The sequence below is a fragment of the Ambystoma mexicanum genome, chromosome 10, assembly GCF_040938575.1.
Source record: "Ambystoma mexicanum isolate Mex_15411 chromosome 10, UKY_AmexF1_1, whole genome shotgun sequence".
Classification (NCBI taxonomy): Eukaryota; Metazoa; Chordata; class Amphibia; order Caudata; family Ambystomatidae; genus Ambystoma; species Ambystoma mexicanum.
Window position 1 is genome coordinate 1,157,762,724 of NC_090932.1, and position 18,564 is coordinate 1,157,781,287.

An 18,564-nucleotide genomic window follows, 5' to 3' on the forward strand; every position below is an offset into this window, starting at 1 on the left:
CTTAAAACAAATATATATTTTAGGTATTTGTTTTATTATTGGCCCTCTTTTAGGCCAATAATATTTTCTGAACGAACCATTCCTTTAATATGCCTTTAAACAAATTATATGAAATGGAAATCAGTTAAGTAAAGCTACTAAACCTACACTATGAACAGGTACACATTCACCATGCGATATTCCTGCTAAAGAGCACCAACACTGTACTTTTTAGGCCTTTAAATCTGCTTCAAGCAAGAACACAAACTATGCAGTAAAGTAGAGAGAAAAGGAAAGAAGTACTGCACGAGCCAATTAGAACATAATTGTAAAAGGAGAAGTGAGAACATTATTAAACTGTTGTATATAAGAAGACTATACCAGTTAAAGTCTGCTAAAGGCGACGACGCCTAGCGTCTTAACTGTCACAGGCCACAAAGTTAGCCCTTTGAAGGGAGTTAAGAGAGTTGAAGTAGAACAAGAGTTGGCAAAGACAACACGTACATTCAACTGTTCCTGGAAGGTATGAACGGAGTAAACAAGGTTCTTTAGGGGTCCTTGCCAATTCCCACCACTTTAATGGGAAGCCTGGGTGGGGACTCTTGGTCATAACTCCACCGATCACGACCAGGCAAGGAAGTAGTAACATAGGACTCTGCACACGTTGAACCCTATGGAATGGGGTTAGAAACAAATACTCATCCCTTGCACTCAAATTGCTCCACAAACCACCCATGGATTTGCTAAACCCAATGGGCGAGCTTACTTGGAGCGTTTCCTTTGGAGTGGGTCATGGGGTTCCTAGTGCAGCAGTCACTTTCGGCACCAGGATTGAGTCTACTTGTTGCTTCCGTGCTCTGACGACTGTTCCTGCGATTGGGCAGCTGGATTATCCTGGCACGACAAGAAAACTACCACCATTCGGACAACCTCAGAGGACCCCCAGGAGCGGAAGGAGGAGAAAGCAGTGAAAATCGCAATCAGGTGGGAGAAGGAGGCGTTCATGATGGATTCAATGAAGTAGGTCCTACAAGCCCCTCTATGTTCTGGGGAGCTCGACTACTGGGGGAAGGCCCCATCTCACAAGCTGAGATTCTGCAAAGTCCCAAGTATGAACTTGTGATGGCGTCCTATGCATTAAGCAGCCCAGGAGGGAGCTGTTCAATCCACAGGGTGGTCCCTGGACAATTCTAACAACTTCCAGTGACAGGATTCTCAAGCAGGGATCCGCACTGGATGTTCCTAAGAGGCCAGAGGTTGAAGCACCAATGAAGGTATTAAGCAGATCAGACAAAGGTGCCGGGCTTAGCAAGGACATTCATGCAATCAATGCAGATTGTCTGCAATAACAATGCATGGGTCTTCAGCAGTATGCTACTTTTTGAAGGGGGCCTTGCCTCAGACTACCTGAAGATTGGCTGCAGAAGTCCTCCTCTTATCCTAAATGTGTGCCAGAGTTGCCCCCAAACACACAAATAGTAAGGATCTGCGCCATTCCAACTGGCAGGGAGTGTCACAGACAGCCTCCTGCTACCACATATGTCGATCAACAGACAGGCTCAGCAGGCTGTGGAATGGACCCAGAATGTCCCAGCCTCCACATCGGGGCACAAAGAAATACTGCCCTGTTTCACAGAAAGGGCTTACCATATATGCCACAAAGGGAAGGAGGAAGGTCAAAAGACTAGATGGCCAAAGGACAGGGCGGAAATGTGTGGCACAGCCCTTTCATAGTTTAATCTCTTCATGTTTAATGAAAAAAACAGGGAAAATGCATTTTTGGTACATAAATGCTTACAAAACTTTAACATGGGTTCACAGAGCAGAGGACCAGTTTCCTTAACCATGGGTGAGAGCATTCCAGAATAAGGAAGCAAGGAGGAGAGCAGAAACAAGAGGGGTTGCTAGGGGCATGAAAGGTGAGCGGAGGATGATCGTAGGGAGTGAGGGGGAGACTAGGAAGTGAGATGGGCCAATAGTTATTTCATTTTAGCATTTGTTGCAGCGCACTGAGCCTCTCCGGTATCTAGGCGCTAGTTACATTAGGTGAAACGATATAAGAATACATACGAAAAAGTACAATGGGGCAAGGGAAGAGGAGACTGGTATCAAAATGTCTTTGTGTCTTAGCTCGGAGTGCTTTAGGCAAAGTGTCAAGTTAGGTTTTTTCTAAAGGTCCAGTAGGAAGGTTCCTTTCTCGGGGCGATGGGGAGATTGTTCCTAAGCTTTGCAGCAATGACAGGAAAGCTCAACCCTCCTGCAGTCTTTCGAGTGAAGGTGGGCACTATTGAGGAAGTGGCTGTTCGTGGATCTTAGTGGGCGAGGTGGGGTGCATTTCTCCACACAGTGTGATGGGTAGGCCTGGACAAAGTTGGTGGTGCACCTGTGTGCGATGGAGTGGGTCTTGAAATTAATCTGTTCATGGATCAGGAGCCAGTAAGGCATCTTTCCTGGCCTCTAACATGGTTGTGCTTGGACAAGCCTAGGACAGGCCAGATGGCATTGTTTTGGATAGTGTGTAGCTTGCACAAGTTATGTTCAGAAGTACATGCAAAGAGGGTGTTGCAATAGACCAATTTGGCTCTGGTGGGGTAAATCCACGTATAATTTTGAAGATGCAGAGAATGAATTCATACTTTGCCCTCTGTTTCATAGATGACCAGCCTAAAGGCTGGGGAGGAAGAGCTGAAGCAGGGAAGGTTGATGAGTGTACGGATAGCAATGAACTTTGAGAGGTGAAAAAGCATAGTTGGGAAGGCCGTAGAGTAGACTGGCACAGGGGTCAGACAGATGGTGTACTAAAAAGGAGATTGGGTGCTTAGCAATGTTGAAGGGAAGGGGTCTTATTTTTCTGATGTTCAGGATATTAAGTCTGGCCGCAATGGCAGATTAAGAAATGAAGAACGAACAGTCGTGAGATGGGTCGAAGACGACACCAAGTTTGCAAGCAGAGTAGGGAAGGTAGTCCAGAGAGAAGAATAGAAGAGGGGGAGAGGAAGAGATAGCCTGTTTGGATGCAAAGTAGAGAACCTCACTCTTAATAGAGATGAGCACGAGTGAGTGAGATGCCATCCAGTATTCGATGGTCGAGAAACATTTGTGACCGTAGCCCATCAGATGAGGGGAAGACAGAAGATTTGAGTGTCATCAGCAAAGAGTTGATAGTAGAAACCATAGGAGGAGATCAAGGTGCCAAAGAGCAAAGGCATTGCGAGTGAAGAGAAGTGGACCCAGGACTGACTTGGTTAACAGCAAAAGTAAACTGGGGTTGGGGGCAGGAGGTGTAGAGTGTGGAGGTAAGGCTGTTCCAGGACAGCTGGAACTGTATGGGGTTGAGATATGAAGCAAACCAGGCGAGGGTCCTGCCTGCGATGGTTAGGATGGAGAAGGTCCGAATGGTTGACAGTATCGAAGGAAGAAGAGATGTTGAGAAGAATGAGAATAGATTAACGTTAGCATGACAAGCAGAAGAGATGCAATAACGGACTCACTAGAGTGCAGAGGATTAAGCCAGATTGAAGAGGATCCCGAAGGTTGTGTGAATAAAAGTAACTCAGCTAGTAGATTGAAGTCTACACACTCTAGGATTTTGGAATAGTGAGGTAAAAAAGGACGAAAGTTGGCATGACAGGTAGGATCTAGGCTTAAGGATATGGAGGACAGTAGCCAACTTGTGGAAGGATGGACAAGTGGCACTGTCAAGAAAGGAGTTAGAGGGGGGGGGGGGGGAGATATTGAGCAACACTGGGGGCTATGAGTTTCACCATGTAATGGTTGATGGGTGCACATGAAGGGATAGCCCTGAGGAGGTCAATAAACTCATCAGGGTTAGTGGGGGGTAAAGGAAGACATTGTCAGAGGAGAGGAGGGTAGAGGTGGTGGAGAAAAGTGAGCATGAAGGGTGAGATAAAAGGTACATTTTGCGAGGTTATTTTGAATGTTGGACATTATTAAGCAAAGTAAAGAGCTAGATTGTTAGCAGAAAGAGTAGAGGAGATGTAGGGTTTAAGGTGAGAGAATTGAGTCAAGAGATTTTTGGAGGCGCCTAGGTTGAGAGGATTGAGATGAAATGAGAGATAAGTCACATTTGGCAGAATCAAAAGCAGAGGAGTAGTTTTGAAGAGCAGTGAGGTAGAGTTGGAGATCCGAGGAGTGTCTAGATCTTTTCCAAGTGCTAAGATTTTTCCTCATTACCGTTTTCAGGGTGCGGATGGTAGGTGTAATCCTACAGTATATGTTATTTTAAATGGTAGACAGTGATTATAAACAAGAACATTCACAGAGAGGTAGGTTAGAACAAAACTATAAATAAAAAACACATGGGGGTAAGGGGTTAAAACTGGTTGGAGAGGGTTGGGGTAGGGTTAGATGTATAGGTAAACAATGAACCTGGGGATCCCCCTCCCAAATAAAAATACACCCAAAAACTGTTTTTTCGTTATTGTAGTTTCTTTATAACCTACCTCTCTGTAAATGATTTTGTTGCAATGACATAAAACCATTCTAAATAGCATTATGTGGTAAAATACAAAAGTGCACATGTGAAAGTAATAAACACTGGAAAAATAACCAATGCCACCATCAAGCCTTGGACCCTTCAAGCAACATCAATGTTATTTAAAACAAAAGAAAGAAGGTGTACAAAGCACCCCTACCGAACTTTGAACGAAGGTGATGTGTGCAGCTTAGAAACAACAAAGAAATTGCTAATCGGGGGAGAATCTGCCTGCACTGCCATAGGGAATGACAGTGCCCCCAAAATAGATGAGAAGGTAAGTGAAACAAAAAGACTACTTACCACCAAAAGTCAGAACAGATTCCAAACAAAAATAAAAAGGCGGGGGGAGTCCCATAGAGGTCTATGGAGGGGAAGCAGCAAGAAGAACATCTTCCCCAAGTGTGTGTTATTTACGATACTTACCATCACGGGTCCCTGTGGTCCATGGTCAAGACTATTGGCAGGTGGGACTCACCAGTAATTTCCCACTGGTTACTGTTGAGCTTTTCCCTGCTGTGCTACAGCTTCTGGGACTACTGGTTCTTGAACCTGCCTCTGGAGCACTTCATAGATCCCCTGCTGTGCCCTGGCATTGTTTGCTGCCACAGCCACACTTTTATGGCAGAAATGGGATTTGCCTGCCATGGATTGCTTCTTGACTTTGTCCTATGTACGAATATGGGGAACATTGCATTCACCTAAAACGCTGCAAAGTGACTTTCGGGGTACTTCACCCTGGACATTTCTCTTGCATCCAGTTCCAGTCCAAGGACTATTAGACCAAATACTATTTTAGCTTGCAACGGCTTTTTAATGTATTCTCAAAGGATCTGGTAAATCTAACAGTGTTAGTTTCTCAAGATTATTTTGCAGCACATTTTAAATGAGTGGCAAGCCCATTTTTCTAGACCCCTTCCAACCTACCTTAAAATCTAAATAAAACTATTCCATTACCCCTACACAATTTATAAATGCAGTAAACCGACTGTGGCGAGTTGGGCAGGTACCGTCTCAAAGGTATGTATTCCACTTCGGCTCAAGTAAAAGGTCAGATTACACCAATTCTGGTGACATTGTACCCATTTGCCTCTGGGGTGTAATAGCATGGTGCTCTCAGCCGAAATGTTGCTGTTCTTTTGGCGGCCTCTGTTTTCTTTCCTCCAAGCACTCCTTTGGCTGTGATGTATGCATTTGTATTTTCTAAATACTGTGTACTGGAGGTCTAGAAATACTGTGACTTACTGTCAGTGGGATCCAGTTTGACAATGATTTCCAATACCCTTCTCTTCCCACCATGTAATGTGCCCATCTTCATGTAGTGGACTTAAAGACTGGGCTGTGTGTCTGACACTTTACTGCTTTCTATTTACACTCTTTTTTTTAACTGAGGTAGGTCTGCTTCAAGTACTTATTGAACACGTGTGTGATTTTTCAGTGTACCCATGTAGAGTATTTTCCATAGATTAGTGTGTGGACTAATTGTGCCTTTGTGTGAGCCTACTACCCTCAATTCAGTTAAGCCTGCCCGACTACCGTCACGTTACCTACCTTAAGAGATTTTGCTTCTTTTTAGCTGGGTGTACTGTCGCAAAGTAAGCTTTGTGGTTGTACAGCCCTCAGAGTGTTGTGCAAAAACAGTCTAAACAAAACAAGAGCAGACAAGAATGGGGTGATGAAGGGCAAATAAAGAAACAGGTAAAGGCAGTGCAAGCAAGGATCTAGGGCAAATGCAAAGGGGGGGATAATTGCCTACTTATGCCTACTAAAGATGGTGGCAGGCCTCTTGACGGCACCCAAGAAGATTCTTGAACCTACATTTCAAGTCTGATCCATCTACTTCTCCCGGGATTAGGGCTTCTTGCGGCTCAGATGTGGAGATGGGTCGTACGTCAGAGTCGAAGAGCAACGCACTGTGGTAATCATGACAGTGCAAGGTGGAAAGGAACACCCCCACAGTGCTGCATTCATCAAAAGAGGCAGCCGTCCTCTGGAACATTGGGTCAATCTGTAGAAAGATTTATAGTAAAAGAAAACATGTTAGCAGGCCTCGGTCAGAGACATAGGGACAGATTTTAACCACACCAACCAAGACAAAAATTGTACAAATGATGGAAAAGTGTTGCACCCCCACCACCTTTAGAATCCACGCTCCGTTATCTGATAATTTGCTTCAAATTATTACAACTTCCACCAATCACTGCATCACCCCAGACAACCACCATCAAAGCCTCTCAAACAGTTTCTACAAACTTACCTTAATCAGTATTGACTTGAACTGCCGGGCAGCCAATCACTTACATAGCTTCTACTGAATGGCAGGAATAAACTGCAATTTTTCTGCTGAATCATCAATTGCTTACATAGCTTCTACCAAGCACAGGAAATTAGCCAATTTTCAATATCACAGCCAAAGAGGTAGCTTAAAGCCAATCTACCCAACAGATTCACTCATTGTTGGGGAGATGTTTCCACTTGGAATCTCCACCTAATGGTAAAATAGGGCACCAACCAAAAGGATGATCAGAACTCGATAAATGGTATCTGTGGCACAGCAGTCGTTTCTTTAGCTCATAAACGGGGCATCAGGTCTGGTCAACTATCCTGCGGATTCACTTGCTTTCAGTGGAACCCCAGCCCTTGTTTCCATCACGGTCCTTTTGAACGGACCTGGTGTACGTTTCCTACCAGGTACTGTTCCACATAGGATGTTTTGCAAAGTTAGTTTCAAAGTGTCAGTGGGGAGAGAGAAAGAGAAAGTAGGGGGCGCATGCAAGTAGGGTGTGTGGTCAAGTAGGGTGCGAGGGTGTGTGGGCAAGTAGGGTGCGAGGGCAAGTAGGGTGCGTGGGGGTGTGGCCAAGTAGGGTGGGAGGGTGCGTGGGCAAGTAGGGTGCGTGGGGGTGTGGGCAAGTAGGATGTGAGCAAGTAGGGTGGGGGGGTGTGTGTGCAAGTAGGGTGGGTGGGTGTGTGTAAGTAGGTGTGTTTTGTTTGTTTATTTATTTGCATGGCGCACCCGACCCAAGGGTATCTGGGTGCCTTTACATGGTGAGTTACAGGGATACTTTCAACTTAGTTACAGCATTACATAGGATGGATTGAAACTAATAGAGCACAGAGGAGAATATACATACATATACACATATATATATATACACACACACATTTATATATATATATATATATATATATATATATACACATATAATGAGATGAGAACTTCCAAGTCATCCTAGAGACTAGACCAGGCAGAAGGGGTAGTCTAGTTTCCAGTAAGTTCTAATATGTACAGGACTAAGGCTGGCCATCGGTGTCGTTGGTGATGATCCAGTTTATAATGTTGCGCCTGAATATATAGAAGGGTTGGTCTGCTCTCAGTGAAGTGGGTAAGGCTTTCCATGCCTGGGCTGCCATAACCGGGAAGCTGGTTCCCCTGCCTTTAGCTTGAATCTAGGTACAACTAGGCATGCTGAACTGATGGTCCTAATAGGGGTCGAGGAGGGTTTGTCGATTCTCTTAGAAAGGTATGTAGGGGCTGCATGGTTAAGGCATTTATGCGTTAGGGATAATGTTTTGAGCATGATTTTATCTTTAGTGTTAAGCCATTTGGTCCGTCTACTCAGATGTGAAATGTATTCTCTTAGCGGCTCTTAAGGCATTATTTAGCAGGGTTTGGATTTTTTTGATGAGGTATTTGTTGGCCCCTAGATGAATAAGTTACTTACCAACTGTAACGTTCTTTCGACTGGATGTTCCTCCCACGTATTCCTAATCTTTGATAAATCCACTTCCAGCTTGCTGCCCTCTGAAATGTTTTCACAGTAGACTGTGCTGCGCGTCGACATCCCGAGTCCGTGTCCCTCCAAGGCCTCTATCGCCGCTGACTTCACCATAGGTATAAATAGACTCACGCAGCGTCCGTTGCGCGGTTCTGTTTTGGTGGTGCTGTTTTTGTCTTGTATGAGATGGTTAGTACCTTTGAAGGCACGTAGGCTGCAACTACAAGGGAAGTTTTACTGCGGGGAAGGATGGGAGGGGCGATAAGGAATAAGGGGGAGGAACATCCAGTCTAAAGAACGTTACAGTTGGTAAGCAACTTGTTCTTTGAATGGATTGTGTCCTCCCACGTATTCCTCATCTTCGATAGACTCCCAAAGCCGTAATGTGTATAGGAGGCGGGAGTAAAACAATTATTTCTTTAAAGATGCACAGAGTGCAACTCAGCTTTTTCAAATTTAGTCTCCTGACTAGTGGAGGAATCTAGACTGTAGAATTTGGTGAAAGTATGTGCGGATGACCATGTGGCAACCGCACATATGTCTTTAATTGGAACTCCTCTGGAGAGCTGAAGAGGCTGCGATACCCCTGGTTGAATGAGCCCTAAGGTGTGGATGAGGCTCTTTTCCTGCCAATTTATAGCACTCTATAATAGTTTGTATTATCCATCTTGAGATGATCTGTTTCGTGATAGATAAACCTAGTTTATGTCCTGCATACCCCACAAACTGGTCTGCTTGTCTAATCCTTGCAAGTCTGTTAATATAAAAAAAAATAACTCAAAGCACGCATTGGATCCAGCCTGTGCAATCTCTCTTCCTCTTTCCCTGGATGGGGAGGAGGGTAAAATTAAGGTAAGGTTATTTTTTGTGTAATGTGGAATTCTGACACCACCTTTGGGAGGAAATTTGGCTTCACTTGAACTAACTTATCTTTGCGATAGATTGTATGAGGAGGTTTGCAAGATAAAGCTTGTAATTCGCTCACTCTTCTGCCAGAAGTTAAAGCCACTAGGAAGATAGTTTTAAGAGTGAGAAACCTTAATGGACAGGAATTAAGGGGTTCAAATGGAGTACCTATTATACATTTTAAGACTGGTTTAAGTCCCACAGGGGAACTTGAAAAGGAGTTGGGGAAAGACATTAGTCAACCCGTTCAGAAATTGAAGGACTGTGGGCAACTTGAAATATGAAGGCTCCTCGGCCGTGCACTTAAAGATTGACAGCGTGGCGAGGTAACCCTCGATTGTGCCAACTTGAAGGTCTGAATTTACCAAGTATCGTAAGAAAGATAACACCATCGGTGTACTACATGATAAAGGGTCAATATTCATCTCTACACTAGCTGCAGAATTTGTTCCAACGGCAGCGGTATAAAGATTTTGTTGCTGGCCTCCTGGCTGAAAGCAACACCTCCATTATGTCATCCAGAAGGTCCCAATCTTTTTTATCTCAACCTTTCAGAAACCAAGAGTGAAGGTTGAGGGTCCTGACATCTGGATGGAGAACCTGACCTTTCTTCTACGAGAGAAGATCCTCTCTTTATGGAAGACGAATCGGAGGACAGATTGACATGTCTAGAAGATCCGGATACCATGTTCTCCTGGCCCAATCCGGGGTAATTAGGATCATGGAATTCCGGAATCTCCTCAACCTCCTGATCACTTGAGGAATGCCGGGGACTGAAGGAAACACGTACAGAAGTGGAAACTCCCAGTCCACCACAAACACGTCCCCTAGAGCTCCTCTCGGGGGAAATTCCCTTGAGCAAAACTGATTGCACTTCCTGTTGATACTGGTGGCGAACAGATCCACTTGAGGGGTTCCCAAAAGGGCGAAGATCTCTTGAAGGACTTCCTGAGCTAGTTCTGTAATAACTTTATAATAAAGCACTTGAAACCAAATATGTCTCTCGGCAATTGTAAATAACACTTACCTCTGTGATGGTCAACAGTTTTGTAATAGATGAAAGAGAGAATTACCTAAAAACCCCTCTAAAACCCAGCCAAAAGGCTAGGTGGAAGTGGAGGCTCCAGGGAAAACCCCAAAAGGGGAAGGAAAAAAAAAACTGATGCGCTGCTGGGGTGCGTGGGTTCCTGCAGGCAGCTGGTGAAAGCTCACGCTAGTTTTAATGTGGTCCAGATTCTTGTCAGGAAGGATTCTAATTCAAAAGAGTAGAAATGCAGGTAAGTAAGAATATGGTTTCCAGAGTCTAGCAAAATAGCAAAGGGTATAGAAAGGAGCTTACCCCGACAAGCCTATTCCCTACTAGGTCTTTATATCTCAGTCTGATGGTAAATGTTGGCAAAGCGCCTAATAGAACAGATAAGGAGTAAGAATATGTCCAATGTGCGAAAAGAGAAATGCAATTAAGAGATTTGGATCTTACCCATAAACAGAAGACCCAGAAATGAATAGCATAGAACAGATTACGAGTCTTGAACTCGAAGGAATAGAAGGCTGAAAAGGATGTCTAAAGTGGGTTCCTAATGTAGATTGTAAATAACCACAAGATTAGGCGTGAGGAAAAAACCCATGAGAATCACAACTCTATCTAGCTAAACAGATGTCAGCTACAAACCAAAGGCGGCAGGAGCGGTTGTTGAAACTAGGTGATGACTTCCTGATGATCCACAGAGCGTAGACAAGGATCGAATATTCTAATGTTCAGGACGAGAAATTGGAAGAGAATTAATGACGGAAATGGAGAGAGCAACTCTAGATAGCAATAGTTGAATGGAGAGGTAACAAACTTACGGTGCGCAGCGCGACTCTGAATAGAGAAGCAACGCGTAGTACCGAAGTTCCAGTAACCGGGTATACAATTCCGGAAGTCGAAGGCGGGGCTACTCGCTCGGTCTGAGGAGCGAGAAACACTAGTGTGCTGCTTACGGTTTCGGGCTCCTCCATGTTACAAGTCCCGATTCTGGGCAAAACCGTGGGCATTGGCACACGGGAAAGTGAAGTAGCGAGACCCCAATGGACAGCCGTAACAAGTTCCCACTCGTGGGAGACTGTTCTGCCTGCTTAGAGCGTCCGACCTAGAGTTCTTCATCGGCTAGGTGAACTGCTAATAGAGAGATTCCTTCTTGAAATGCCCAGAACCAGAGCAGCATTGCCTCTCTGCACAGTGGCAGTGACCCTACGCCTCCTTTTGTTGAGGTAGTGCATGGCCACTGTGTTGTCAGTCATTACCAGGAAATGTGTTCCCTGTACTGATGGCAGGAAAGCCTTCAGCGCTAGTCCGATTGCTCTCAGCTCTAATAGGTTGATGTGTAGTCTGGACTCCGATGGAGACCAATGACCGCTGATGGTCAAGTCGTTGGCATGGGCTCCCCACCCCGTGAGTGAAGCGTCCGTAACTACCGTTATCTCCGGCCATGGTTCCCAAAACTGTTCTCCTTTCAAGATGTTCTCCCGACAGGTCCACCACTGAAGGTCTTGTGCTACTCTGTCCGGGATTTGTAGGAGATCTGATATTCTTCCTGAGAATTGCGACCACTGGGTCTTTAGCGCCCACTGGAGAGATCTCATTCTCAGGCAAGCCTCTGGCACTAGAAAAATGCAGGATGCCATGAGGCCGAGCAACCTCAAAAAGTCGAAGGCTGGTAGACTCTGGTCATTTTGAAACCTGGTGACCATCTGTAGAATATCTTGAGCCCTCACCTCTGGTGGCGAGGCTTTTCCCAGGGATGTGTCCAGGACTGCTCCAATGAACTGGAGTATCTGTGATGGCATCATCTGTGACTTCTTTATGTTGAGGGAGAAGCCCAGTTTGTGGCCGGAGTGGCAAACATAATCTAGATGGGCCTGAGCTTGTTCTGGGACACTGCTCTGATCAACCAGTCATCCAGGTAGGGGTAGACATGAATCCCTTCCCTCCTTAGACTTGCTGCCACAACCGTCATTAGCTTGGTGAAGACCCTCGGGCCGAGATCAGCCCAAATGGCAGAACCCCAAATTGATAGGGAGAGCTGCCAATGGCGAACCTCGGGAACCTGTGCTTGTGATGGATTGGCGCATGAAAGTAAGCATCCTGAAGGTCCAAAGATGGCAACCAATCCTGAAGCTGGAGGGCCTGAAAGATCTGAGAAAAGGTTACCATCTTGAACTTGTCTTTCCTGAGGAATTTGTTCAATTCTCATAAGTCCAAGATGAGTCTCAGTCCTCCATCCTTCTTTGGTATTAGAAAGTAGGGGGAATACCAACCCTTGTTCCTCTCCGCTACAGGTACTGGTTATATGGCACCTTTCTCTAGCAGTTCTGAAATCTCCTGCATAAGGAGCGGGTCTGGAAGCTTCAAAGAGTTGTTCCCCGGTGGACGACTGAGGAGTGTGTAGGAAAGGCAGGCAGTAACCATGGCAACTGTTTCCAATGCCCAAGCATCTGACGTAATAGCCTGCCATTCTGTCAGATGTTGAGTTAACCTGCCTCCTACTGGTGTTGTGTGGCGAGACCAGAGGGGGGTTTAGAAGCGGCTGACGCATATGCGGAGGGTAAAGCAGCACCTGCTGATGTGGGCTTGGTACCTTTGACCCGTCCACCACGGGTGAATCATTTCTGACCCTTTTGAGCTGGCTGCCCTGTTTTTTCCGAATGCGGGGTAAAAACGAAAGGGCTTTCCCTTCCAGGACGTACCTGTCGGGTGATTTGGAGTTTGACGGATTGCAGCCCCAAGTGATTTTGCTGCCGCCTTTGAGGTTTGCAATTTCTCCAAACTGTCATAAGCCATCTTGCCAAATAGAGAGGTACCGTCAAAGGGCATGTTCAGAAGCCTGGCTTGTACATCAGGAGCAAAACCAGACTTCCGCAACCACGCAAATCTGCGGATTGTGGTATTCTCTGCCACGGCTCTGCTGATGCTGTCGAGACCGGTTTGGAGGGACTCCCACATCCCATCCTTGATATTCAAGTATGTGTCTCGTTCCTCCACTTCTGGGAGTCGGTCAGCCGCCGATGAAGTGCACTCCCAAAGAGTGTGGCTGAATCTCGCTAGCGTGCAAGTGGCGTAAATAGGCTTAAGTTCCATATTGAATGCTGAAAAGACTTTAGACATGGCATCAAATCTTTTGTCGTTCCTGTTTTGTGGTATAGTGGGGCATGCCGATTTACTACTTGATGACATCGCTGCCTGCACTACTAAATTCTGGAGTTGGGTGCTTACTTAAATATTCAGGGTCTGAGGATGACACTCTGTACTTTGCAGAGAGCTTTTTATTTACTGCCGGGATAACCACCGGTGTTTCCCAATTTGCAGCTATTTTTCGCTGCAATGCTGCATGAAAAGGAACTATAGGTTCTTCTTGACGCACTTTATCTAAGATGTCTAAGATCATCTTGTTGGAAAGAGGGTGTAGGTGTTGTCCACCCCATAAATTGCTAATTCTTGCCATAAGGGCTCTGTAAGGCATTTCTGCATGCTCCCCAGGTTCTGTCTGGCAAATTTTGCCTCTGGAGAGGTATCTATGCCACTGGCATCTTGTAAAGATTCTTGAAAATCTCTCAATCTATTCTCCTCAGAGATTAATTCCTCTGGAATAGGCGCTCTTGTTTGTAAACCAAAAGGCCTCTCATTGTCAGAGTCCTCTCCTTCCTCAGAGGATAAAGCTCTGAAATAGTTGGATCGTGGAAGAGGGGCAAAACCCATTTCCAAATTGGTGGATAATGCATGAGAAAAAGTTGTAGTTGATTAAGACGTCATAGGTCTCGACAATCCTGTAAATGGTGTTGAAAAACTCAAAAAAGGCTTTGATGTCATCTAATCGGAATCCTACTGTGTCGTCGATATTCTCAACGCCTTGGACAGGACATTTGACACCTGTAGTGCTGATGGCGCAGTTGGTGCCTGCGCTTTGAGGGCTTCTCTTTCATTGGAGTCGACGAAGGTGTCGATGACTTGTGCGTTGAAGGTACCTTCAACGATGGAGTCGATGACCCAGTCTTATTCGATTAAGTCTTGTCTTTACTCGATGGTTCATGATGCTCTCAAGGATTGTTTATTTTTTGCCGGGTTCGAGGACTCTCAGCATTTTGGTTTTTCGGGTCTTTCACCCGTGGTATCACCTCTAGGCATCTCCAAGGGGGGCAAGGCTGCGTTCTCGAAGACCCTGAACATTTTCTATCGAAATTCCTCCCAGTTAGCTGGAGAGTTCTGTTTAGTGGGGCAGGTGACCCTTTCTGGGGAATTGGAGGATGAAGAATAGGGAGCTCTAGGATGACTCCTCTTAGAATGTCTCGATCTCGAAGAGTGGTGGGAACCGCTTCGAGGCCTCGATCGGGAATGTCTTTCGATGGGGAGGAGACTAATGTCTCAACTTAGCCAAGGACAATTTCGAAGGAGTAGAAGATTTAACAGGCTTACCTCTTTCTAACTTCCCCCTACGCTCCTTCAAGGCTCCTTCAAGGCTTTCGCCGTCATGGACATACAGTCCTCACATTCCGAACACTGGTGCTCTGATCCCAGGCACCACACAGATCCTGTGAGGATCAGTTAATGACATCTTTTTACCAAAATCGACATTTTTTGAAGCCGGATCATGGCGTCGATGTTTCGGACGAAGATGCCATCATAGGATATAAAGATTTTTGGTGAGTAGAAGAACCGAGCGTTGCGTCTCTGTGGCTTCCGAAGCACCGAAAAACTGAACTGAGCAACGGACGCTGCGCAAGACTATTTATACCTATGGTGACGTAGGCCTTCGAGGGACACCGACGCGAGGGACGTTGACACGTAGCACCCTCTACTGTGAAAAAATTCAGAGGCCAGCAAGCTGGAAGTGGCTTTATCAAAGATAAGGAATACGTGGGAGGACACAATCCATTCGAAAGAGCATTACAATAATTCAGCTTGGATAGGAGAAGTACTCTTGTTAGGGTAGTGCAACTATCCTTCGACAAGAATGGTCTGCATTGCTCTAATCAGCTTGCATGTGAGCTGACTTGTTTATTGAATGTGAGGGCGGAGTCTAGGTAAAAAACCTAAGGTTTCTACTACTTTAGCCACATTGATAGACTTGCCATCAATGTTGAAGGTGGTGTAGATCTGGCCTAGTTTATTAAGGTTGCATGTGGAGCCAAGTATAGGCAACTCAATATCATTCAGGCATAGGCAGTGTGTAGCCATCCATGCCTGAATGAGATTTTATTCACCAAAGCCAGGTCCCTTTCATACACGCCTGATAGGGGTATGAGGATCTGGGTGTCATCAGCATAATTAGTGTAGGTGACACCCAGATGATCTAGGTCATCGAACAGTGGCTTTGTGAATATATTATACAATGTGGGGGAAACCCAAGAGCCTTGTTGAACCCCACATATTATAGGTATTGGGTCTGTGGTGAGAAGACTTGCATAGTCCTGTTAAGGAAGGATTTAATCCAGGTAATGGCACTCTGTGAGAAGTGTGTTGCTGAGGACAAATGGTTGCAGAGAACTTGGAGGTCCACCAAGTTGAACGCGGCCGAGGAGTAGCAGCATGGCTGTTTTTCCTTTGGACTTCAGTTCAGTCGGTCTGTGTTTTTAAGTCTATTAATGCTGTCTCTGTGCCGTGCCGGGTCTGAAGCCCGATTGTCAGACTCCGATGAGGTGATTTGACTCCAAGCACTCCCGTTTTTGAATATAGGCCATTTTATTGAGAATCTTGAACAGAAAAGTTAGTGGTAATGCGCCTGTAGATATTCGGGATGGAGGGATTTAGGGTCTGTTTTTTCAAGAGGGGTAGGACCCAAGACTCTTAAATTGCATTGGACAGTGCCAGACGTAAATGAGGAATTGATAAGTTTAGTTATGAAAGGCGAGAGGTCTCTAGCAGCGTCTTTGAATATCTGTGCCGGACAGCTGTCTCCTTGGCGATTAGACGGTTTAAGTGATAGAATAACTTTCAACCTCAAATTGAGACTTGAGAAGATTTAAACTGGTTGGGGGGGGTGGATTGGTGGCTGCTGTAGTAATGCTAGGTTTGTCTATACTAGGAAGAGTGTTTTTTTTTTTATCAGCAATTTTGCTTTGGAGTAGGGAGATTTTGTTCTGTAAGGGATTTTGTATACTTGTGCACCAAGGCTTGTCCTTGAGGCAATCATCCGTCAGTGGAATGGAAGCTTCCAGTTCCCTGAGAATGGTCAATAATTGCCTAGTACTTGAGCTGACTTTATTAATCTTCTCAATGTAAGATTCTTGTTTGGCGCGTATAATTTTTTTTGTAAAGGGAAGCTAGGTTAAACAAGTTGGTTTTATTTTCTTCAGTACGGCTGACTTTCCATATGGCCTCAAGCTTCCTTTTTTCCTTTCTCAAAGTGTTTAGGTGGGGCGTAAACAATGAGTTCAAATTGGCTTTTGGTTTACTTTTCCGTAACTTAAGTTGCGCAATTGTATCAAGGGCTTTTGTCATGGTGTCATTATAGGCATGTATTAGGTTGTCTGGACTAGTTGAGTCAGGAAGTAGGTCCAGAGTCTGCAAGATAAGTTGAATGATCTTATCTGCAGTGATGTTCTTTTTATTTCTTGTGAGAAGGGAATGTGCGATCGGAATAACCTTCGGTTTAGGGGTAGTGGCTGGCATAATGAATGATATCAGATAATGATCGGTCCAGGTTAGGGGGTATCGATATGATGCAGTTATAGTCAGCAACCCAGTCAAGGGTTCTCCCTTTGTCGGGAGTAGCTTGGATCACTCTTTGTGTAAACTCCTGTTCTGTTAATACATTGGCAATGGCCAGGGCTTGGTGATCATTGGGGTCATTAAATCCTAAATTGAAATCTCCAAGCAGGAGTATTTGGGAGGTCAGTTTGGTGTTCTCGGAAAGGAGGGACGAAAGATCCTCTTCAAATGATCCAATAGGTCCTGGTCGTTTGTAAATAAGATGTATTTTAAGGGTGTACTTGTCGGAGATTTGGAGTTTAGCTGTAAGTAGTTCACATGAACTGGTGGCGGGAGAGGGTAGAATTCTTATGACCAAGTCGGATTTGGCGATGATAGCAGTACCACCGCCTCTGGAGTTGGTTCGGTCTTCTCTAATGATTTCATAGTTGTCCAGTATAGCTAGGAGGAGCGCTGGACCAGCGGCAGGATTCAGTTATAGCAAGGAAGTAGTAATTCTCACCACTGATCAGGTCTGCTATTTCTGTGGGGCGTGCTACTAGGATCTAGCATTAATTAGTGCACCTTTAATGTCTGGGCGCTTGGTAGCAGCCTGTGGGTTCTTTGAAGATGTTTTAAAGTGAGGGTAGGTGGTAGCAATAGGGATAGTGGGCAAAGTAGCGTGGGGTAATTTGGGTGAGGGGATAGGAGATGCGGATGGGTAGGATTTTTTGTTGTGGATGGTAGTTTTCATATTGACATTGCTATTGGTGCAGGTATGGTTGGTTCGGGTGGACTTGGTTGGTAGTTTGTGGATTTTGGATAATGTGGCTCGGAGTCTTGAATTTCTGATAGAGGGTGCGCACTGGCAATTAGTTGGTGAGGTATGGCGATGGGTGACGCAGATGGGATCACGGCTATGACTAAGGATCATTCTGATAGTGTTATCTAACTGTAAGGTATTGGACAGCCAGCGTCGGGTGTAGGGGTGTTGTACGGTAAAGGGAGGGCAGCCAGCTATGAGCTGAGGGTGCAGATTATTTGGAGTTATTGTAGGAGGGATGTGGCTTTCTATACCTGTTCTTGTTGCTTTTAGGTGGTCACTATTGTTTGAGGTAGGTATATATGCTTCTGATCTCAGCGTTAGTAGAGCATATAATAGTTTAAGCAGTATGACTCTAAAAAGGCATACATAATGCTGGCAGTGTACTGTGGGATTGTGATCAGTACACCGAGGAACACCGAGGCTAGGGAGGAACTGCATGCTGCAGTTATCACAAGGTACAGGTGGTATAGTTGGGTACTAAGCAATAACTTGGTGTATAGTGCTAGTCTGTGTAACCCTATTCTCAATATAATATTACATAACAGTTGACACAGCATAGGCATTACTTACAATGACGAGGCCCAAGCGTTTACTTGGACGTATCTGGTAGAGACAGGGTGAACAAGTTGCTGTATCCTAAAGTTGCTAGATCAGCTGCTCTAGTGTGCAATTACTCATTGGGCGATAATGCTATGCAGCGGTGGGGCACTTTGGGTAGTTGATTTAGGAATAGGTGATGCTATGACAGTATATTCACAGTATGTAGCAATCGTATGTAACAAGGCATATATTTAGTCTTGGGCAATGGGAAGGCTAGTACCAAGCCTTTAGTGTCCTGGTACTGAGCTAACTACCTAAAATGGTAGAGCTGAAATAGTAATGATCTGGCAGCAAGTAGGATGGGTACACAGAAGGA

The 18,564-nt window shown here is 45.2% G+C and overlaps 1 protein-coding gene across 1 annotated transcript in view; it reads right to left on the bottom strand.

Annotated features, from left to right (window-relative positions):
- NCAPH (non-SMC condensin I complex subunit H) overlaps positions 1-18,564 on the bottom strand; it is a 742,114-nt gene that overhangs the window by 465,138 nt on the left and 258,412 nt on the right. The window contains exon 7 of the mRNA XM_069619088.1: positions 6,293-6,482. Within this exon, the coding sequence (XP_069475189.1) occupies positions 6,293-6,482 (190 nt within the window). The remainder of the gene's footprint in view (positions 1-6,292; positions 6,483-18,564) is intronic.